Here is a 23,110-nt window from a genome sequence, read left to right as displayed (position 1 = left end):
GACACATTTAACACTGAATCGGGTCAGAGTCCGACAGTACTTTTGCTCAGCTCTACATCTACAACACCCACATACATGCATAGTGTACTATCTTGTGCTTGACAAAGGGTTATTTTCACTATTGTAAGTTATTTGGCGTTGTGAAGCGAGACGTCAACGAATAATTATGGTACGCAAGAAGAGATCGTGTCAACAATCCCAGAACACAAAAGGTCTAGAGGAGACGATTGGGAAGGTCCGTCTTGCAGGTAGGAGATGCCAAATCGTTGCTTTAGTGCCAAACCAATGTCATCGCTTTGACTATCATCGTTTGCCTCCCGGTCAATCTGGTTTTAACTTTAAGATGCCGCGGTGTGTCTGTTGAAGTCGGTGGAAACGTTCATATTCTCCATGAGAGAACTGGATTCTGCGTTGTCTGCGGCACATGACGCATCACCTGCTAGCGATACGATATATTACAGTAAGTTGTCGCATTTCACAGGGAGGAGAAGAAAGACTTTTCGCTTTTTCTTAAATTTCGTTTGTTTCCAGCCTACAGAAATGAAGTAATTTAAATATCCCTCTTTAAACCTTGGTATGATCATACATTTCTAATTTGTTAATGTGGTGTAGGCCTTTCCAGCCGTATAGGAAAAACCTTGGTTCAAAAGGTTAATAACCACCTTGTATGGGCAGCTCGTAGTCGTTTCCAGTGTGGTCTTAGTGGGAGTGAACCCACTTTTGATGCTGCAATCCTGCCTGAAGTGACCAGACAACAGGTATTCCTGATCAGGCTTCACTTGACGGGTGTATTTTTTGACATCAAGCCAAACAGGAATCATACCATGACTGGTGTCCACGGGAACGTATTTGCAAATTCTAGAAGGCTTTTTCTGTTGGGCACCAGTACACGTGTCAGAGACCCATCCGGCTGTGAAAGGAAGAGTGACTGGCAGAGGTGTTCAGTGAGCTGTGGTCGCTGAAACCAACTACCCGGCTGTGTCGTGTCTCATTATATGCCACATTTCGACTGATTGTGTTAGTTCGACGGAAGTGCAGAAACAGGTTTAAGTAGGGACATGTACCCTCTTCTAGCTGTCGATGGGAGCAGAAGTGTTGGAGCTGTAAACTAAGCTTTTAGGGTGAGGCTTTAAGGTGGTGTATAGTGGCTATCTCATTCTTGTTTAGTCCATTAATATACCAGCCTCACTTATTTGTTGTATTATTTTAGATATGTCCATTGATTACCATTTAAAGTTTCAGTAATTATGGTAAATATGATTTTTATGAATGGTGGGCTCCATGTGGTTCCCAACTGGTTGCTGCATATTTGGTAGCTTTATAAATATGATTTTAGCACGTGCGTGTAAACTTTCCCGGCGTATACTACTGACGGAATCTTCTCGGACTTGCAGCCAGGTGGCTGCGTTGAAATCCCGCAGTGTGTCACCATATTCTGGCGAAGCTACCGGTATATAAGCCCAAGAGATTTCGTCATCAATTTGCATTCCTATACGTTTGAATTACTACACTCATACTCATAAATTAAGGATAAGGCTGATACATGGTGAAACAACGCTCTGGTGGACGGTTTTCGGGTTTAAATCACCTCGGGCTATGACCATGCGGTGCATTTCACCTGCGGTCGTCACACTGTGATGCTGGCAACAGGCCACATCCGCAGAGGTGTGTTGGTGCATGTCAGAGGACGGTGCAGCGAGTAAGTGTGCAGACATTTTCAGAAGTGCTAATGGTGACTGTGTGTTAAAAATGGCTCAAAGAACACATATTTATGACGTTATGAGGGGTAGAATACCAGGGCGACTGGAGGCTGGTCAAATACAGTGGGTCGTAGCACGGGCCCTCCGTGTGCCACAACTTGTGATTTCAAGAGTATGGCAACGATTCCAACAGACAGGAAACGTGTCCAGGCGTTACAGTACGGGACGTCCACAGTGTACAACACCGCAAGAAGACCGATAGCTCACCATCAGTGCCCGCAGACGGCCACGGAGTACTGCAGGTAGCCTTGCTCGGGACCTTACCGCAGCCACTGGAACAGTTGTCTCCAGACACGCAGTCTACAGACGACTGAACAGACATGGTTTATTCGCCCAGAGACCTGCAAGGTGCAGTCCACTGACTCCTGGTCACAGGAGAGCCCGTAAAGCCTGGTGTTAAGATCACAGTACATGGCCATTGGAACAGTGGTCCCTGGTTATGTTGACAGACGAGTCCAGGTATGGTCTGAACAGCGATTCTCGCCGGGTTTTCACCGGGTGTGAACCAGGAACCAGATACCAACCCCTTAATATCCTTGAAAGGGACCTGTATGGAGGTCGTGGTTTGATGGTGTGGTGTGGGATTGTGATTGATGCACGTATACCCCTGCATGTCTTTGACAGAGGAACTGTAACAGGTCAGGTGTATCGGGATGTCATTTCACACCAGTATGTCCGCCCTTTCAGGGGTGCAGTGGGCCCCACCTTCCTCCTGATCGATGATAACGCACGGCTCCACCGAGCTGCCATCGTGGAGGAGTACCTTGAAACAGAAGATATCAGGCGAATGGAGTGGCCTGCCTGTTCTCCAGACCTAAACCCCATGCTCTCGGTCGAGGTACCGCTGCACTTCTTCAAACCCCTAGGACACTTCAGGAGCTCCGACAGGCTATACCCCAGCAGCTGCTCGACCACCTGATCCAGAGTACGCCAGCCCATTGTTTGGCCTGTGTACGCGTGCATGATGATCATATCCCACTTTGATGTCAGGGTACATGCCCGAAAAACAGTGGCGTTTTGTAGCACATGTGTTTCGGGTCGGTTTTCTCAACTTATCACCAATACCGTGAACTTACAGATCTCTGTCGTGTGTTCCCTATGTACCTATGCTGTTAGCGCCAGTTTCGTGTAGTGCCACATTGTGTGGCACCACATTCTTCAATTATCCTTAATTTATGAGCATGAGTGTAGATGCGTGAGTGTCCATGATAGGTATGCGATACCGGGTCAAATAATATGTATCTTTTGAAACAGCTGAAAAAGAATGTCGCTGACCGTCAACAATGCGCTATGGGAAAGTAAAATTATAGTGGCCTCCTTTGCACTGCGTCTGCATTTAGTAGTTCTTCGTAGTGATCTGCAGTGCTCTGTTGTCGAGGTAAAACGTTATTCTGGTGATTCGATTAATATTTGGACAAAATACGAGAGACATAGATTGCAAAAGGAGGTAGCGTCTCCCTGTCAGGAAGAGATAGGTGATCTATAATTGCCCACTGACAAATTTTAGTGGAACTTTTCAGCGTGAAGTCTATTGTGCTCTTTGTGAGACTTGGAGGAACCCTGGTTCAATAACATTAAACTGCAGTTCTCGAACCAAAATATCATTCCTCTCAAGTTGGATTCTCCATTACCCCATTCACTATGAACTAACATCGATGTGAAGAAGAAACATCGTAATGGACTATGGTAAAAAGTGATAAATAAGAGAACTGAAATGCTTCAGATGTGACGTTAAAAAAGAAAGCTAAAAAAACAAATAGAGTGATAAAATTGTTACTGAGCAGATTATCCACAGAATCGAGAAGGAAATGCATATGTGGAATAAACAAAATTGAAGATTAACTGAAAAGCTGCAAAAATATTCAGTTCTCGATAAGATTTCAAAAAGATGAAAAGACTAACAATTTGCTCCAGTGTTTTAGAAACATAAAACTGCAAACTTCACATAACGGAGAAAAGGTAGTATTAATGAGTCACAGTTAGAATCGGTCAACCCGTACGTGTACCTGAGTATAACAGTTTATGGGACTGTGAAATGGAATGACCCCATAGTCTCAGTCACAAGTAAAGCAGGTGGCAGTCTGCGTTTCATTGGTGTAATACTAGGGAAATGCTGTCACGCAAATCATTCGTGCGACCCATCCTAGAATATTGCTAAGTGTGTGGGACCTGTACCAAATAGGACTAACAGAGGACATTGAATGGTTACAGAGAAGGAAGGCTCGAATGGCCACAGATTTGTTTGACCCATGTGAGAGGGTCACAAAGATACTGAAAGAAATGAAATGACCGACGCTTGAATATGGGCGCAAACACCCCGTGAAAATTAGAAATTTTCTGAAATCATCTTAAACTGACGAATGTAGAAGAACGTTATAAGGCCCTACTTATCTCTGCCATAGCGACTGTGAAGACAAGACTGGACAAATTGCAGCATGCACAGAACCATTTAGGCACTCGTTCTGCCCACGCTCCATACGCGCATGGAAAATCAAAAATCCCTAATAATTAGTACAACAAGGTGTATCCTCTGCAGTGCACTTAACTCTGGTTTGCAGAGTTTAGATGCAGATGTAGCTTTAGATGGCGGACGGCTGGAGATAGACACAAACTATATCGTAAAAGCCTATTTAGAAAGTTTCGAGAATAGGCAGTTACTGATGAGTCCAGGAATGTACTAAAACGCTTACGTATCGCTCCCATACGGATAGAGAGGTCATCATTAGATCAATTACAGTGCTATTCTTCCCACGCTCCGCATGTGATTGGAGCAGGAAGAAACCCCAATAACTGGTACCATAGGAAGAACCCCTTGCCATGGATTTGATAGCGGTTTAGCAGAGTGCGGCTGTTGACGTTGAAGATATGTTACTAGCTTAGTGGTAGTAGGGGGATCCCTGTGTGGCATCAGTTTTATGGGAGAGACTACTCCGAGGAGAAGCCAATACGGTCTGCTTTAAATCAGTTAAAAGACTGACTAAATCCCGCCCGCTTCCCTCGCTCCCGAAAGATATGTTAGAACAAAGATGGCGTTATACAGCGTCTGAGTGTTGGGGGCAGTAAAGCCGCCACGTACAGCGCGGCCTGATGCTGTGCAGTCTGGCGTCTGGGAGCACTATTGCAACCGCATGCAGTTTCTGTCCCTGATCCTACTGCACTATTTTCTGACTGGGACCATAGTGTGTCGCAGCACGCCTCCTTTTTTCTCAAACGTTTCATCCTGAAATGGAATCAGTAAGTACAATTCCTAAACCACGAGGGGCGTTCAATAGGTAATGCAACATATTTTTTTTTCTCTGCCAATATCGGTTGAAAAAATACGGAATTTGCTGTCGGACATAGTGGAAGATTCCCGCTTCAGCCCTTACTCGTAGTTTCATGAAGTTCCGATAGGTGGAGGCCTGGCAGTGAACAAAAGCACGGTGAGTCGTTGGGCGAGGCATCTGTCATCATTGCAGTAAGATCACGCAAACGTTTCCAATCTCCCACGTGCCGGCCGGCCACACACAGCTGCAACGCCTGCTATGTTGGAACGTACGGACACTCTGATTCGAGGTGATCGATGGGCTACAATCGAATACCTCACTGCTCAACTGGATGTCTGTGTTGGTAGTGCTGACACACTCGTTCACTAGCTGGGGTACTGAAAGGTGTCTGCACACTGTATTCCTCGCCGCATAACAGAATACCATAAAGAGCAACGAAGGACCAACTGTGCAGAATTACTTGCGCGTTACGAAGGTGATCGTGAGAATGTTCTTTCGAACAGCCTCAAAGGCGATAGTAAATGGACTTGTCAGTTCATAGCGACTGTCTTCTGAGACTGGTTATTCTGTTTGATTTCCTTCATATGGTGCAACGACCATCTCTGAAGTGTATTGTGTTACCCTCAGGGAATGAAAAAAACCACCTTCAGTGTGTTCGTCGGTACAAACACACGAACAAACTTCTCCTTCTTCATGGCAAAGCAAGGTTTCACACAATTGCAGGCACCTGAGAGGAGCTCACTAAATTTAATTGGACTGTTCTTCTTCGTCCACCCTGCAGCCCGGATCTCACTCCTTACTATTTCCATTTCCTTGGCCCAAAGGATGATGCACAACGCGGAAAGAGCACGTGAATGACGGTGAAGTTACTGATGCAGCAAGACGCTGGCTCCGAGTCGAGCAGTGGAGTGGTACCATGTGGGCGTACAAGCACTCCCAGAAAGGTGGCATAAGGCCGTCGTACTGAACAGAGGTTATGTGCAAAGTGAATTTGTCTTTCAGTGACTCACTGTGCGGTGATCTCAAGGACAGTGTGGATAACAGAACTGAGTGGATGCTCTGCGGTCAATACGCCGGACTGCGCCACGCCCAGTGGTGCTGAACACGCAAGTCTCTCGCCGATACCTCGGCAGGGGCGAGCATGGGTGGACCCTTCGCAGCCCCGAGTACACGGCACGGAGCGCACAGAGTTTGGGAACCTGGTGTTGGTAAACGAGCGCATCACTGAAGTGGCTCTGGCCGTCACAGACTGGGTGCACATGACGTTAACAGCTACCGCAAGGTGACGGGCTGGTTTCGTTGAGTATAAATACCGTTGCTGTTCGCTGAATTCCTGGTAGTAGTAGTTCTTGTGTGGCACGCCGAACGATCTAGAACAGAGGCAACGACCGACTGTTGTTATCTGCAGCGGATCCGGCTGTTGAGACTTGAGTAAGACTGGTCCGGCCCCAGATCTGTCGACACAGGAGCGGTTGCTGCAGCTGATGACACAGTACAGTGACCAGTGGCGGAAGGATGTGGTTGTTGCATGATAATAGTTCTGGGCTCTGTCTTGTGCTTCAAGTTGTGCTGTAGTTTTATATTCCTTAAAAGAACAACCATGGAAACTTAGCCTTGGTAAGGCACATTGTTCGTTCAGATGGACTGAAAGAGCCGTAAGGAAGAGTAAATCAACACGAAACAGATCGCTTAAAAATTCATCTGATCAGTTTTTGACTATTGTTGGTCGGTTTCGTACATTTATGTTGGATTAATCGTCGTGAGAGAAATATTTACTGACGAGCTGTACCACTCGTCACGGTCTTATTTTGTCAGCGTAAAAGTATCACTAAATACTGTAAAAATTGCTCTGCGAGGTTTGTTTCGTAAGAACGCGCAGCGATGTCACCCCTGCAGTAAGCATTATTTAAACTGCAAGGAGCAACCTTACAAGCACGGCGATGTCTGTGCCTGTTTGTGCTGCAACTTGAAATTAAATAAATAATTTACTTCTTAATATGTTGACTCCAGTCATTGGTGACCATGTCCGATTGTGCCTGGTGCCCACACTGTAACCTGACGGAAACGTTGCACTTCCAGGTGAAATAAATCAGTTCTTAAATGTGCAACCGAAAGACTTGATAGAATTGGGAGATTACAAGTGTGAGAAGGTACAAAAAAGCGATTGTGCACCGCGGAACAGGTTTCTCACGAATTTGCGAGAGCCCACATTGCAAACACGTCCAGAAACACACTGCTGCCGTCAGCATTCATAATGCATGGAGATCACAACGCTGAAATTAGGCGAACTCGGCGTCCTGAAAGTAAATTCTTGTCACATCCATTTGCGAATGAATAGCAAGTGCGGATAGCGGTAAGCGGATATGATGTTAACATAGATATAATTGCGCTTCCCCAGTGATCAATTTGAATTTCGTGCAACATATCGACATTTATCACTGTGCGAACAGTTGTACTAATTCAGTTCTATTCTCTGTTCCTGCACCACCTGTAGTCTTACTCAAAATAATGCTTCTACCAGGTATATAATGGGTTTCAAGGTAATTTTAGTGCAGCTTCCATGTTATGATATTGCGCAATTTTTCTGTACTACCGACGTACTGGTTTTATTAAAAAATTGAAAATAAATTTCCTAACTCAGTCTGCGATCATTGTGGATATTTATGAATAATGCTGTCTAGATCGCTTAGTATATATGTATATCTCTATGAATCTCAAAGTTGGTCTACGAGTTCTAAGTTTTGCAGAGTGAACATTCAAAACTTATTCAGTTTTTTAATTTTTCGTATTTTGTAGCGTGACAATGTGCAACAAACACCTCTCATTCTTATGCGCCTTTAATTTTAATTACAGAGTTCATAATGGCAATAGTGGAAACGATGTTGTAAATACAGAGGTGTATTAAGCAATCTAAACCAGTTTGTCAAACTTTTTTTGGCTATTATCCAATACTGACATTGTGGGATGACACCTCGGGCCGATTACTATGAGAGAGGGGGGAGGGAGGAACGGGGTGGCGTAAAAGTGGCAATGATGAGGAAAATTCAACTTTCATCAAGCCATGGTTATTGTTAGAAGCTTACGGTTACACATTTTGAATCTATATATTAAAAGATTTCACACCAAATATTGTTAAAAATACATACGTCCTTCTGAAGTCTTACATAGTGACCAGTCTTCCGTGCATAAGAGGGAACTGTGACAATGCCATGGGAATAGGGTTCAATGTTTGTTTTTATGGTTTGCAGGGACATTTTGTAGGCATCTTCACACCCCAATACTTTAAAGAATACTAAGAAGGCTGCAGTAAACCTTTCTCAATCGAACTATTGTGTTAGGCTAAATATAACAGAACCGTGACGGCTTTAAATAGTTACGTACCGTTAATTCTAAATTTTTACAAAGGGGAAGAATTGTGGACGATAACTTTGTGTAGGAAGGAATTAGAAGTCAGTTTTATCTGTTGTATTATACGTGTTTTTTTGAAGTAAGTAACTCTTATTGGGGCGAACTCCTTGGCCATGTCGACGTCAACGATCCCTAGACGTCACTGTCAGACAGAAATAAATAACAAGGAACTACATTTGGGGGCCAAAAGATTGTTTGAACAATGATACTGTAAAAAATTATAGCTCTCGATATAAAAGAGGGAACAACAATACTATATATATGACTTATCTTACATGAGGCGACTAAAAAAGACGTTTTTACTGAAAATTAACGGAACTAGCTTCGTCTGATTGAAGGAGAAAATATAAAAATGCAGTAAGTGAAACAGGCAAAAAGGGATACAAACGTCTCAAAAATGAGATCGACAGGAAGTGCAAAATGGCTAAGCAGGGATGGCTAGAGGACAAATGTAAGGATGTAGAGGCCTATCTCACTAGGGGTAAGATAGATACTGCCTACAGGAAAATTAAAGAGACCTTTGGAGATAAGAGAACGACTTGTATGAATATCAAGAGCTCAGATGGAAACCCAGTTCTAAGCAAAGAAGGAAAAGCAGAAAGGTGGAAGGAGTATATAGAGGGTCTATACAAGGGCAATGTACTTGAGGACAATAATATGGAAATGGAAGAGGATGTAGATGAAGATGAAATGGGAGATATGATACTGCGTGAAGAGTTTGACAGAGCACTGAAAGACCTGAGTCGAAACAAGGCCCCCGGAGTAGACAATATTCCATTTGAACTACTGACGGCCTTGAGAGAGCCAGTCATGACAAAACTCTTCCATCTGGTGAACAAGATGTAAGAGACAGGTGAAATACCCTCAGGCTTCAAGAAGAATATAATAATTTCAATCCCAAAGAAAGCAGGTTTTGACAGATGTGAAAATTACCGAACTATCAGTTTAATAAGCCACAGCTGCAAAATACTAACCCGATTTCTTTACAGACGAATGGAAGAACCGGTTGAAGCCGACCTCGGGGAAGATCAGTTTTGATTCCGTAGAAATATTGGAACACGCGAGGCAATACTGACCCTACGACGTATCTTAGAAGCTAGATTAAGGAAAGGCAAACCTACGTTTCTAGCATTTGTAGACTTAGAGAAAGCTTTTGACAATGTTGACTGGAATACTCTCTTTCAAATTCTGAAGGTGGCAGGGGTAAAATACAGGGAGAGAAAGGCTATTTACAATTTGTACAGAAACCAGATGGCAGTTATAAGAGTCGAGGGACACGAAAGGGAAGCAGTGGTTGGGAAGGGAGTAAGACAGGGTTGTAGCCTCTCCCCGATGTTGTTCAATCTGTATATTGAGCAAGCAGTAAAGGAAACAAAAGAAAAATTCGGAGTAGGTATTAAAATTCATGGGGAAGAAATAAAAACTTTGAGGTTCGCCGATGACATTGTAATTCGGTCAGAGACAGCAAAGGACTTGGAAGAGCAGTTGAATGGAATGGACAGTGTCTTGAAAGGAGGATATAAGATGAACATCAACAAAAGCAAAACAAGGATAATGGAATGTAGTCTAATTAAGTCGGGTGATGCTGAGGGAATTAGATTAGGAAATGAGGCACTTAAAGTAGTAAAGGAGTTTTGCTATTTGGGGAGCAAAATAACTGATGATGGTCGAAGTAGAGAGGATATAAAATGTAGGCTGGCAATGGCAAGGAAAGCGTTTCTGAAGAAGAGAAATTTGTTAACATCCAGTATTGATTTAAGTGTCAGGAAGTCATTTCTGAAAGTATTCGTATGGAGTGTAGCCATGTATGGAAGTGAAACATGGACGATAAATAGTTTGGACAAGAAGAGAATAGAAGCTTTCGAAATGTGGTGCTACAGAAGAATGCTGAAGATTAGATGGGTAGATCACATAACTAATGAGGAAGTATTGAATAGGATTGGGGAGAAGAGAAGTTTGTGGCACAACTTGACCAGAAGAAGGGATCGGTTGGTAGGACATGTTCTGAGGCATCAAGGGATCACCAATTTAGTATTGGAGGGCAGCGTGGAGGGTAAAAATCGTAGAGGGAGACCAGGAGATGAATACACTAAGCAGATTCAGAAGGATGTAGGTTGCAGTAGGTACTGGGAGATGAAAAGGCTTGCACAGGATAGAGTAGCATGGAGAGCTGCATCAAACCAGTCTCAGGACTGAAGACCACAACAACAACAACAACAGCTTCGTCTGTCAAACTCCCTGACTTCAACTGATAGGGTCTTTAATACTGAATCCTGCCTGGATGTCAGAGGTGGAGTGTCCACGAAACCTGCTCCTCGGATGATGTAAACAAGAAGTAGTCTGACGACTTCTCGGCAGGCAGCAGCAATGTCCAAGCACTAAATATGCAACAGTCGGTTTTCACGTCGAGGCCACTTTACCATACATTTCTCTATCAATATTAGTATAACTTGGGAACCAACATAAGTTAGTATATTATATTATTAGATAACAGTGATTGTAGTATGACACATGATCAAAACTGTTTGATAAATGTTTTGAATGTCATTTTTCTTCGGCTCATTGGATTTTATTACAATAAACTTAATTTGATTTTATATTAGTTGCTACGAACATGTAGTACATTTCGAGATGGCAGTCTCTGTAAGGCGCATTCACGAATCCACGTTACACCCGTCTGACATTTATACCGCTACAGCTGCTTGGTTTTAGTTGGGCACACTCGTGAGTTATCACCATTGGAAAATAAAAAATAAAAAATTTCCCCTGTAACGTCTATTAATCGCGCAGCTGACGCGCTACATACCACTTTGGCTTTGACGTAAACTCTAAACTTGCCTCAGTTCCCTGCCGAATTTACGAACATCAGTTAATATACAGGGTGCTACAAAAAGGTACGGCCAAACTTTCAGGAAACATTCCTCACACACAAAGAAAGAAAATATGTTATGTGGACAAGTGTCCGGAAACGCTTACTTTCCATATTAGAGCTCATTTTATTACTTATCTTCAAATTACATTAATCATGGAATGGAAACACACAGCAACAGAACGTACCAGCGTGACTTCAGACACTTTGTTACAGGAAATGTTCAAAATGTCCTTCGTTAGCGAGGATACACGCATCCACCCTCCGTCGAATGGAATCCCTGATGCGCTGATGAACCCCTTGAGAATGGCGTATTGTATCACAGCCGTCCACAGTACGAGCACGAAGAGTCTCTACATTTGGTACCGGGGCTGCGTAGACAAGAGCTTTCAAATCCCCCCATAAATGAAAGTCAAGAGGGTTGAGGTCAGGAGAGCGTGGAAGGCCATGGAATTGGTCCGCCTCCACCAATCCATCGGTCACCGAATCTGTTGTTGAGAAGCGTACGAACACTTCGACTGAAATGTGCAGGAGCTCCATCGTGCATGAACCACATGTTGTGTCGTACTTGTAAAGGCACATGTTCTAGCAGCACATGTAGAGTATCCCGTGTGAAATCATGACGGTGAATCGAGGAAGTACAGTACATACTGACGAAACTAAAATGACCTCTAACATGGAAATTAAGCGTTTCGGGACACATGTCCACATAACATCTTTTCTTTATTTGTGTGTCAGGAATGTTTCCTGAAAGTCTGGCCGTACCTTTTTGTAACACCCTGTATAGTGCATCTTGTGATGTTACTGTCTCTGTAAGTATTTTTGTTTGTTACTGATCAAGAAAATCACATTCTTAAGTCGGTCTTAACGTTAGTTTACGTTTTTGGATTTGCGCTGTTAGTTGCTAGAAGCTTACCATTGTAAAATATGTCTGACAACCGCGAGCCGCACAGATACTTTTTTCGGGCCATACTTTGGCGACTACCGATCTAGACGGTTTCATTCACACAATACCGACATATTCCAATTTTCCCCGCATTGATTTGCGGTGTGGTGCGAAAATCATTTCAGGTACTCCGCAATGAGACCGGGATCGACTCGTTCAAGTTCGACGCCGGCGAGACGAGTTTCCTGCCGCAGCTACCCGACATGGACCCCGTGGAGCTGAACCCTGTCAAGTTCACGGAGGACTACGTGAACACCGCTGCCCAGTTCGGGCCCATGATCGAAGTGAGGGCCAGCGTCCGCAGCCAGCACGTGCCCGTCTACTTCCGCATGATCGACAAGGACAGCGCGTGGTCCATCGACAACGGGCTCAAGTCGCTGGTGACGACGCTGCTGCAGATGAACATGGTCGGGCACAACTTCGTGCTGCCAGACATGGTGGGCGGGAACGGCTACAAAGGTGCCGTCCCCACCAAGGACTTGTTCATACGCTGGCTGCAGGCCAACGTCTTCATGCCCACCATACAATTCTCCTACGTTCCCTGGGACTTTGACCAAGAGGTAAGCTGACGCACTTTGCGGCAAACGTTAATATATGTGTAAACACTGTAGCACCAAGAAAGCTTTCTGTGACCACAGCGAAAGTTATACCACAGGTTTGTTTTGTTTTGAACATTTCGTGAATGTCGAGGAAGTCCATTTTGTGAAGTGTAATACTTACACGCCATAGAAGGTTGAGCTCTGCGACTCCCGGACACTCAATTTCTGTCGCCCTCCTGATGCACGTGGTGAGTCATTAACAGCTAATATTTTTCCTCTCATATTTATTCAAACGACACTGTTAAATGAGCCTTACGAAAGACTGAACTTGCGACTTCGCAATCAAGGTCTTCCTTCTCAGTGTATGTGAAACAAATTTTGCATAATATTCAGTTCTTGTCATTGTGGTTAATGTTGTGCTACGATGATACACTGAAGAGCCAAAAGAAACTGGTACACCTGCCTAATACCGTGTAGTGCCCCGGCGAGCACGCAGAAGTGCAAGACGAAGTGGAATAGATTCCACTAATGTCCGAAGTAGTGCTGGAGGAAACTGACACCATGAATCTTGCAGGGCTGTCCATAAATCCGTAAGAGAACGAGGGGTGAAGATCTCCTCTGAAGAACACGTTGCAAGTGATTCCAGATATGCTCAATAATGTTCATGTCTGGCGATTTTCGTAGCCTGAGTAAGTGTATAAACTCAGAAGAGTGTTCCTGGAGCCACTCTGTAGCAGTTCTAGACGTTTGTGATGTCGCATTGTGCTGCTGGAATTACCTAAGCCCGTCGGAACTATTTGAGAGGAGACTGCTGCGACCAGGCAACATGTTTCCAGTCACAAGCAGTCCAATGTCGGTGTTGACGAGCTCAAGCGAGGTGTAAAGCTTTGTGTCCTGCAGTCATCAAGGTTACACGAGTGGGCCTTCGGTTCCGAAAGTCCACATCGATGATGTTTCATTGGTTGCTTCGCACGCTGACACTTGTTGCTGGCGTAGCATTGAAATGAGCAACAATTTGCGGAAGGGTTACACTTCTGTTACGATGAACGATTCTCTTCAGTCGTCGTTGGTCCAGTTTTTGCATGACCATTTAACGGCCAAAGCGAAGTCGAAATTTGATGCTACGCCGGATTCCTGATAATCTCGGTACACTCGTGAAACGGTCGTACGGAAAATTCCGCACTTCAACGCCACCTCGGAGATGCTGTGTCCCATCGCCCGTGCGCCGCCTATAGCACAACGTTAAAAGTCACTTAAATCTGGATAACCTGCCACTGTAGCAGAAGTAATTGATCCAGCAATTGTGCCAGACACTTGTTGTCTTGTACAGGCGTTGCCGACAGCGGCGCCGTGTTCTGTCTGTTTACATATCTCTGTATTTTAATACGCATGCCTATACCAGTTTCTTTGGCGCGTCAGTGTATATATACAGGATATAACAGCTGTAAGTGCACACATTTTTATTGGTGACTAAGGACGGCATACTGAACAATATTACAGCAGTATTCACTTCATTTGTAAGCAAATAATTATAGCTATTAGGAATAGTATGTTCGTAGGTTGATTAGTACCTCTTAGTACAAGTGCCAAAATCAAGTGAGTAATACTTATTTTCCTGTCGGTAGTAGGTCAGGCGTTGTAGTGTGGAAGCGTGGACGCGAAACGGGCAGTCTATACTGACATGCACACTCCGCTTAGTGGCGTAGTTACGACCATGTGGAAAACATCAGATAGTAAATTATGTGACAAGTTTGCTAGACGCGGAAGTAAAAAAATAAAATAAAAAAAATCCTGAAATAAGCATACATTACAGTACCAATAATCACAATATCGCACTTAAACCTCTAACACACTGTATAGACACTTTCGTTGTCCAAAGTTAGAAGTCTCTGCCGTAAATACAAGGACTTCACAAGTACGCTGCCTATCTGATATAGCGTCTCACACGGTCACATGTTGAGACATAAATCTTACACCTTGTTTGTTTCTTGTTCTTGTCTCTTTTCACAGCACTGAAATTATCAGATTTAATCAGAGAGTCGCTTTGTATACAAAGCACAGAACATTCACTTTTTGAGAACTGGGAGCGCCCCCGCAAGCCAGTAGCTGAGAGCGGCCCGTGTTGCAGACGGTGACGATCAGCCGCAGCATGGCGGCGCTGCACGCCCAGTACGCGCCGCGCATCGTCGAGCTGATGAGGAAGGCGGTGCGGGACGGCAGCCCCGTCAACCCCCCCATCTGGTGGATCGACCCCACCGACGAGACTGCCCTCGCCACAGACTCAGGTACGATGACCAGCTTTCTCTGTCTTATTTCTTGCTCTTACCACAGAACGATACTCCAACAGTCAAAACATGCGAAAAGACAGAACCAAGTTTCCATAATTCAAGGATACAACATTCCCTCCGCTAAACGAAAAGAGTACTTGCTATTAACAACGCCATCAGGACACAGAACCAAATGTCATATCTGGAATGTGACAATACGAGTTCGCCATAGAATGACAATGTAACAAAGCCAGAACCTTTATTTTTTTTTATTTTCGTTCCCTTTAACTGGTAAGTGTCATTGTAGTATTACAAACTACCAGTTTCAGCTGTAAGTTTTCGTAGGTCTGCAGAATTCAGAAAATCTATGAGGTAGTTTTGCAGTTGACTGAAATATGCAGCGACACCAATGTGGAGGCGATGCCACATTGGGAAATCATACTTCGGTTGGATTCTAGTGGGTTTAACGACATTCAATGGAACTGCGCGTCCCTTTGAGTTACAGCCGCATACATCTTTCCTACATCTCATCATGCCCAGTGCAGTACAAGACAAATTCTGTAAGTACTCGGAAAAGACATGCCAGATACACACAGTGTGATATCCTAGTAATAAACGTAATAACTTTCAAGATTTGCACTTACAAACGCCCTCCCTACCCTCCATAAACACTGTGTTGCATGCCATGCAACTGTACGGCGCCGAGTGTCACAAACAACAACTGTTGCATAAATCAGGGAACTAAGGCTAGTGGCTACGTAACATAGTTTTCCCCTAACCGCAATAATCGCTCCATTCTGTAGTACTGCTCAAGTATATTGACCCATAACAATCAGCACTAACAGAGGATACTGAAGTTATACAAAGAACTGTAGAACGAAAGATCGCGTAACTGTTCGACCGATGTGAGAGCCTCATGTAGGTGACCTGACGCGTGAAGACAGGTTCCAAAGGTTCTGTGAAGGCCTGTTTACGTACAGCGAAGAATCAAGAGTAAGTGACGAACCTAGAAAAGTACAACTGTATCCCCATCTTGTTGATCACGGAAGGACCACCGAGACAAGGTTAGCCTAATTAACGCATGCACAGTGGCATATGAGGAATCATTTCTTCTGCGATCTACGTGTGAATGGAAGGAAACCATGTACTTCGCATTAGTTTGTAGACATATTTACATTACTCGTATGCAATATGGAACCAATGACAGGAATTGGTACAGGCGGAAGGATAATAAGGTAGTGCCACGTGATGTTAGCAGTTAGAGGGACACAAGAAAGAGTAACGTGCAGCGTCAGCATGCACAACACGAGTAGCGGAGTGCTAGCTGCAGACACCGGCCGTAGTAAGTAGGCAGATGTTGTTTGTTCAGGCTGCAGCGTTGGAGATATCTCACATGCGTACAAGCTGCTGCCACTCCTCCTGATGCGAGAACAACAGGAATGAATCACAGAATGACATTGGAAGTCCGTTAATGAAGTAAAATGGAATGCTCACTCCATCAACAAATTGCTGGCGAGGAGGTTCTTCTCCTAAAACCCACGACCAAAGACCAGAACAGTCGATGGACCCTGCATTGCAGCTACTGTTTCGTTAAACCCATATTCCCCTGAAAGAGTTCCTCAATAGTTTGAATCTACATTTTTAGAACTCAAACTACTTGTTACTATCACGATTGAGAAAACAATATCTTCATTAACTTTCGACGTACTGTAATATATAATTTCGAAATGATAGTTGACTCAGTTTTACAGTATCACCAAGCAGTATATAGTTATATTTTATTCATTTGACTCATTCCTCTCTGTTAGACTTACGGGTGCAGCGTACACTTACAGAGATTTATAGAATAAAATAAGAGAGTTTTTGTACCAGAAATATAACAATAAGAACTGCTAAAATCAGCTCAGGGCCTTGTGTGCACCACGCCCAATCCCACGTAGGCTGCGGATTGACTGAAGACTTTTCCTTAGTCCACTCAAGTGTGATACAATTTCTGATCCATGTTCCTAGGTCTAAACTTGTATTTAGACTTAGGAAAAACGAAAAAATAATTGTCACCTTGTGGTATATCAGCTACCTCAACTGGAGCATAGAAAATATGAAACAATTTGACTATGACTATTGGTGAATGTACTTGGTTGTACAGTTATTTTCAGCGACCATGTTGACCTTTCTCCTCTTATGCCTCTACAGGGGCACTGTTTCCTATTCTCATTGCCTTACAGTGTAACTGAACATGGTGTTTCATTATCTTGACCACTATCCGCTTCGTCATATGTACTTTAGATAACCTCTTTCACTAATCGGTTGCCAATTCATTCCTAGATGGAAATACTATAATTTCTTTAATGATGCACTAATCTCTTCCTTCTCTAATAATTTAGATTGGTGTGTACCCAGTACAGTCATAATTTAAACAATTAAATTTCCCATAAAGTATGTAGCCATTATCTCCATGTACTATGCTGCTAAGGGCAGTACGTTCTAAAAATGCGTTCCAGGCTGTCTCATGTAGCTTTCATAAGAGTTGCTTGGAGGATGGTATGTCACAATGTATTTCAGTTCTACTTCATGGATTTGTATTCCACATACCCAAAATTCTAAAATTAGTTGGAAACCATTATCACAGAGATCAACATTTGTTTTTCCACTTTTATATTTGGCCGTGCGGTTCTAGGCGCTACATTCTGGAGCCGAGCGACCGCTACGGTCGCAGGTTCGAATTCTGCCTCGGGCGTGGATGTGTGTGGTGTCCTTAGGTTAGTTACGTTTAAGTAGTTCTAAGTTCTAGGGGACTGATGACCTCAGAAGTTAAGTCCCATAGTGCTCCAAGCCATTTGAACCATTTGAGTCCACTTTTGTAAAATTAACTATACCCATGGTCAGAGTTCTAAGCCTTCCTTTGTTTATCCCCATGCCCGTTTTCATCCATGAAATAATATCTGATAGTCGTAAATTAAATTTGCGACAGCTAAATAGCCACAGAAGTGTAGCGATAGGGCGTGGAAGCTGGCACACAAGTGGCCGATGGGACGGAGCTGGATGCTTGCGCGGGAGGGGGGGGGGGGGCAGAGGGGAGTGGGTGATGCTACTGAGTACCCCTGCTGCCGGGGTCTGCGTACAGCAAATACTACAGTGTTTACAGAAAATTATGTATTAGTAATAACAAAAATGACAGCCTACATTTCAATCCGTATGACAGTAGGTAGTTAATGACCAAAAAGCAAAAAATATTAGGAACAACACAATCACCAGACCTCATGGAAATAAGTATAGTGATCGTAAAATAATTATTTAGGTACGAAGAAAGAAGCGAATGGCTGCGAAATAATTTCTTGGTAAGGAATAGTATGTCTTTCATTCTATACTTCTGTATCACCACATTGTTCCTAGCGTAATGTGAACCATTATAAAACAGGAGAAAATGAAACTGGTTATTGAGATTTATGTGAAACTACACTGGGGTTATACGAAATGAGGAGTTCTGGAGAGAAAAGGCGTTATTGAGATTTATGTGAAACTATACTGGGGTTATACCCAATGAGGAGTTCTGGAGAGAAAAGGCAAGATCAGATGTCCGTGGAAAACATTTATGTGAAAAAGTACAGGTTAGTGAGAGATGTAGCAAGTCAATTGTAGATGTTTAGGACGGAAATGAAAGAAGAGAGAGAATGCATTGCATAGAACATTTTATGAGGATATTTCTTATACGTACGAAATATGCCGAAATGAAAAACATTAGCACAAGATATAAAGGAACTGACAGAAGCATTAACACACTGAACGACCGATTACAGAGAAAAGGCTTTCCCATTTTAGTATCGCTAAGGCCTTATTTATGGAAATCTCTTATGGTGGGGCTAAGAGGCAAAATTGTGGGGCTTTTATGTTCTCTGTCTGTGTGTTTCACAACAGACAAGCAAGAACTTAAATGTGTGGCTTTTTTCCTAGTAAAGTAGAAGGTGTTATCATAAAGTTTTAATAATTGCCCTAAAAAGTAAAGTTAGGTCAATTTTTTTTCCTTTTTTTTGCAGTCTTATATTTGATGTCCTAGTACACTCAACGTCTCAGTACCATAGCATGCTACTAGATGTGAGAAAAAAGAAAAAAAAGATAATGGAGCAGGACGCTGATGAAATGGGACTAGACTGTGTCATCTTGTTTTGAGTCCATAGCAGCGTACTGCGGTGCCAGAACTGCAGACACGATGTAAAATGCGTAGGTTCATTTTTTTGAAGAGGTGGTTAAATCTTTGTGACTGTACTTTGCAGGATCAGCTGTGTGATAGCAGACCAGCAGTGACACAGTGTGTGCTTTGCGTGTGCAGAGTTCCTTCTGGGAGAGGACGTGCTGGTGGCGCCGGTGCTGTACCACGACGACGTGGAGCGCGACATCTACCTGCCCAGGGGCAGCTGGAGGGACGAGGCTGACCCGGAGCACCCCGTCATACAGGGCCCCACCTGGCTCTACAGCTACCCGGCGCCCGCCAACACGCTGCCGTACTTCACCAGGGTCTCCGCCACCTAGTGCTGCAGAAACGTGCACAACCTCTGTACATATAAATTAAAATGCCTTCCTAGTTCATTACAATCCTTACAATACTCGTACGCTGTTTACTTATACGGTATGCTCTCTCCAATCCTCGAAATCTGTTGTAAATTTGCTGTTTGACATCTACAAATGTACCACAACTATTTCTCCTAATGTTGGTAGTAACTTGTACCTTACAACTTCTGTTCTTACAAGACATCCTAGGGGAATGTCGAGAAGGTTTAATTTCCTTTAATGACGGTTATGTAACACTACTAGCCTGAACGAAGAGTGCTCAAGGAAGGGTGGGACATACAAAAAAAATCGACAGTATGCATCATTAAGAGGGAACAATAGCAGCAGCCTAGCCTCGTTGAATACACCAACTCTCATCACATCACCGAAGATAGGTGACGTCGAGCACGAGCAGTACTTGTATGGGTAATCGCATGGGTACGCCACCTGCTGTTGGCTGCTGTCATTTTGACCTTACGTCAGACGGGAAGTGGTGTGGTAGTGCAGCATTCATGGTCACCGGACGTTGCGTCTATGTACTACAGCATATTTCAGATCTCTGGGCAGTATCTAATAAAGTGAGGTCACGTGACACTCTTTATGGGCATCTTGACCCATTATATCCCAGAGTCCTATTTAGAGGACAGTACATATTTTTATTTATGAATTTATGATTAAATACGATTTTCGTATCTTACTGCTCTGTGTCGTTTATTGGTGTTTTTTAAAACAAATTGATGTTTACTGAAGATGAAAATAGTAAATTATGTCATTAATTGCTTGTTGAATACTGAGCCACACTTTTCGATTTTACAGGTATTTACATTATTGATAATTTATGCAAATTAGAAAAAAATGGCAATGACTTTTGTGTATTTATAACCAGCAATCTGACTTATGAACTCCTTGCAGTGTTACCTCGATACCAGTCACGTTCATTACTGTGTACTGTAGCAAATTAAGATGTGCTCTAAAAAGGACACTGGGACTTGGCGTCATCATTTCAGTTATTCAGTCATACATGTTGGTGTCTGTTAGTATGCCAAGCGATTTGTTGAGACATTCAGTGCATTATTTTCATGTGTGCTACTCGGGCCAGAAAGATTTATTTACTGTATACATTTCTGAAGGAGATTGCAGAGTACATTGAATCAGCACAGACACTGCAATATAGTATTTCATGCCTAAAACCAAGACCACGAATTTGATCATTCGTCTATCCGTCTAAAGGTTAACAGTATCTGTGCGGGTATAGGATACAGACAAAACAGTGACGTATGAAATTTGTGATCTGTCTGGTGAGTGTGCTAAGGAAGCAGAAGGATTCATGACGACCACTCGCGTAATGCGGGAAATCGGCTTTCAAGTCCTGGTGTGGCCCAAATTTTCACTGCCACCAACAAACTGTGCAGCTGGATTTTCACCATATTCGCAAATATGATTACAATTCTTGTATCTTCTGATTTATCTCAGACACCTGCGCTACCGCGCAATTGAGACAGTCGGAGAGAATCGAGGTGGCGATTGTCCAGTTTAGAGCCGCAAGGCACCGTAAAGGACAGCTCAACATCAATATGACTCTCAGTTCGACAGCAATAGTGAATTCTTATTTGTTATATGGTATGACACTAAGTGAGTTATAACTGGTACAAATGTTTACTATGTTGATTCATCAGTAGCAACTACCAGATACATTAGACACGCAAATAAGGAGACACAAGTGCAACAACCTGTAATTTGGAAGTCACGCAATGCGTACATGATAGGACTTTATCACTACGACTGGTTAGTGGGAAAATATGCGACAGGCATCAGATGGAAAAAATTGTATTGGGTCCTACTTATAGTTATGCTGGAAGTGGCGCTCATAAATGACTGGCTTCTCTACAGACTAGTGCTTGGAAAAAAATGCACTGGCGTTACTTTGTTTCAGACATGCTGTTACAGTTGCATATCTGAATCTAAATACTGGAAGAAAAAAATTTTGGCATCCATTGGCGTGATACTGCACATTAAGTTTGATGGAATTGATCATACAACTGATCAAAGAAACACAGAAAGAAGACATGTAACAGCTGAATACAAAGAGAAACTAAAACCGTATTGAATTAAATGCCGTGTGACGATGTGTATGAAGTATTTTGCGCCGTATCATAAAAAAATAAACCAAACGTGAATCCAGTTCAGTATGCTACACCGATACTTATAGATCCCAGTGTCCCATTTAGAGGACAGCCATTATGTCAGTAAGTACAAATACCCTTATGCCATTATCGTACTTATAGTGATTCATTAGAAATAAGGAACAAAAACATCAATTTTCAAAATTAGATAATTTGGGACTTGGTAGGTTGAGCCCGGCCACCCCAGTTGTGCTTTTTGAGATCAGGTACAGGTTTCATCCTGTCAGTTCTCTAATTATCATCCAACAGAAGAATGATAGCACAATCCATACACATTTTAAAGTCACTACACTTTTCAGATGCACTTAAACTCACATCTCTCACACTTAATGTAAACAAGGTGCCATTGTACGCGAAGGTCTGAAGAATATTTCCAGTTAGCTGGCTGAACCTGTCTTGCACAGTTCCCAGCCAACAATGCAATACCATTCTACTTTCTGGAAGGGACATTGTGATACATATTTATGCGTTATTGTCAATTATAATTATTTGAGCTGTGTGTACATATCGCCACACTAATACTGAGAGCTAAAGATGTTATTTTGTAACAGGACAGAGATTTAGAACATGCTTGATGATGCGCGATGTAGTGATAACCATCCTGAGCGATGAATTAGGCTGTTTTGTTACAAAGTCATTAGACGTCTCTCTACTACATACCTATTTGTAATGTTGCTCAAAACGCTCATGAAACATGTATTGCTTGTTCATGTATGAAAATGTCTGCGAAGATTACAGGTACAGTCTTTGTCTGCATGATCAGCAAAATTGACTGTAGTTAGCGACTGAGTTGTAATTCTCAGCGCGGAAAAGAAAACTATATCTTAATTTACAGTCACGTACAGCGTTTCCTTTCCTCATAATTTCATATGGAAGAAACCGCGAAACCATTGAAAACAGAGTAGTTTTTTTTCTATATGGGACGGACGAGCGGCTGTTCGTAAATATTCGTTTCTTCCCGGTACACGTTATGTACTGAATGGTGCAAACCTTCCATGATGGCTGAGGACAGGCGTAGGGAAATATTCCTGAGCTTTTCCTCTAAACTTAGTTATCCAGAATGAATGAGTGCGCCGCAATGAAACACCTCCTGACATTATGTCACTCCGAACAGTTTAGCTTCTCTAAGTGCAATTCTCCTACTTTCCAAACTTGAGAGCTGGTGTTTCATTTCTGGGATTACAATCCTGGATTAAAAAGTACTACGAAGAGTTATTATTTCTACAGCTTCGGGGAGTATTCCTAAAATGCATGCTTCACTTAGCAGCCGAATATGTGTACTTTTGTGCACCTTTCAGCTCGAGCTGTAGCGACCGCCTTTAGAAGT

General features: G+C 43.0%; 1 protein-coding gene across 1 annotated transcript in view; it reads left to right on the top strand.

Annotated features, from left to right (window-relative positions):
• LOC126413189 (myogenesis-regulating glycosidase-like) overlaps nucleotides 1-19,582 on the top strand; it is a 92,134-nt gene extending 72,552 nt beyond the window's left edge. The window contains exons 4-6 of the mRNA XM_050083085.1: nucleotides 12,375-12,809; nucleotides 14,917-15,073; nucleotides 19,383-19,582. Coding sequence (XP_049939042.1) covers nucleotides 12,375-12,809; nucleotides 14,917-15,073; nucleotides 19,383-19,582 — 792 coding nt within the window. The remainder of the gene's footprint in view (nucleotides 1-12,374; nucleotides 12,810-14,916; nucleotides 15,074-19,382) is intronic.
• Nucleotides 19,583-23,110: the final 3,528 nt, after the last annotated feature.

This window comes from Schistocerca serialis, chromosome 7 (genome assembly GCF_023864345.2).
Source record: "Schistocerca serialis cubense isolate TAMUIC-IGC-003099 chromosome 7, iqSchSeri2.2, whole genome shotgun sequence".
Classification (NCBI taxonomy): Eukaryota; Metazoa; Arthropoda; class Insecta; order Orthoptera; family Acrididae; genus Schistocerca; species Schistocerca serialis.
Note: the sequence above shows the minus strand (reverse complement) of the source record. Positions and strands in the feature narration are given on the sequence as shown.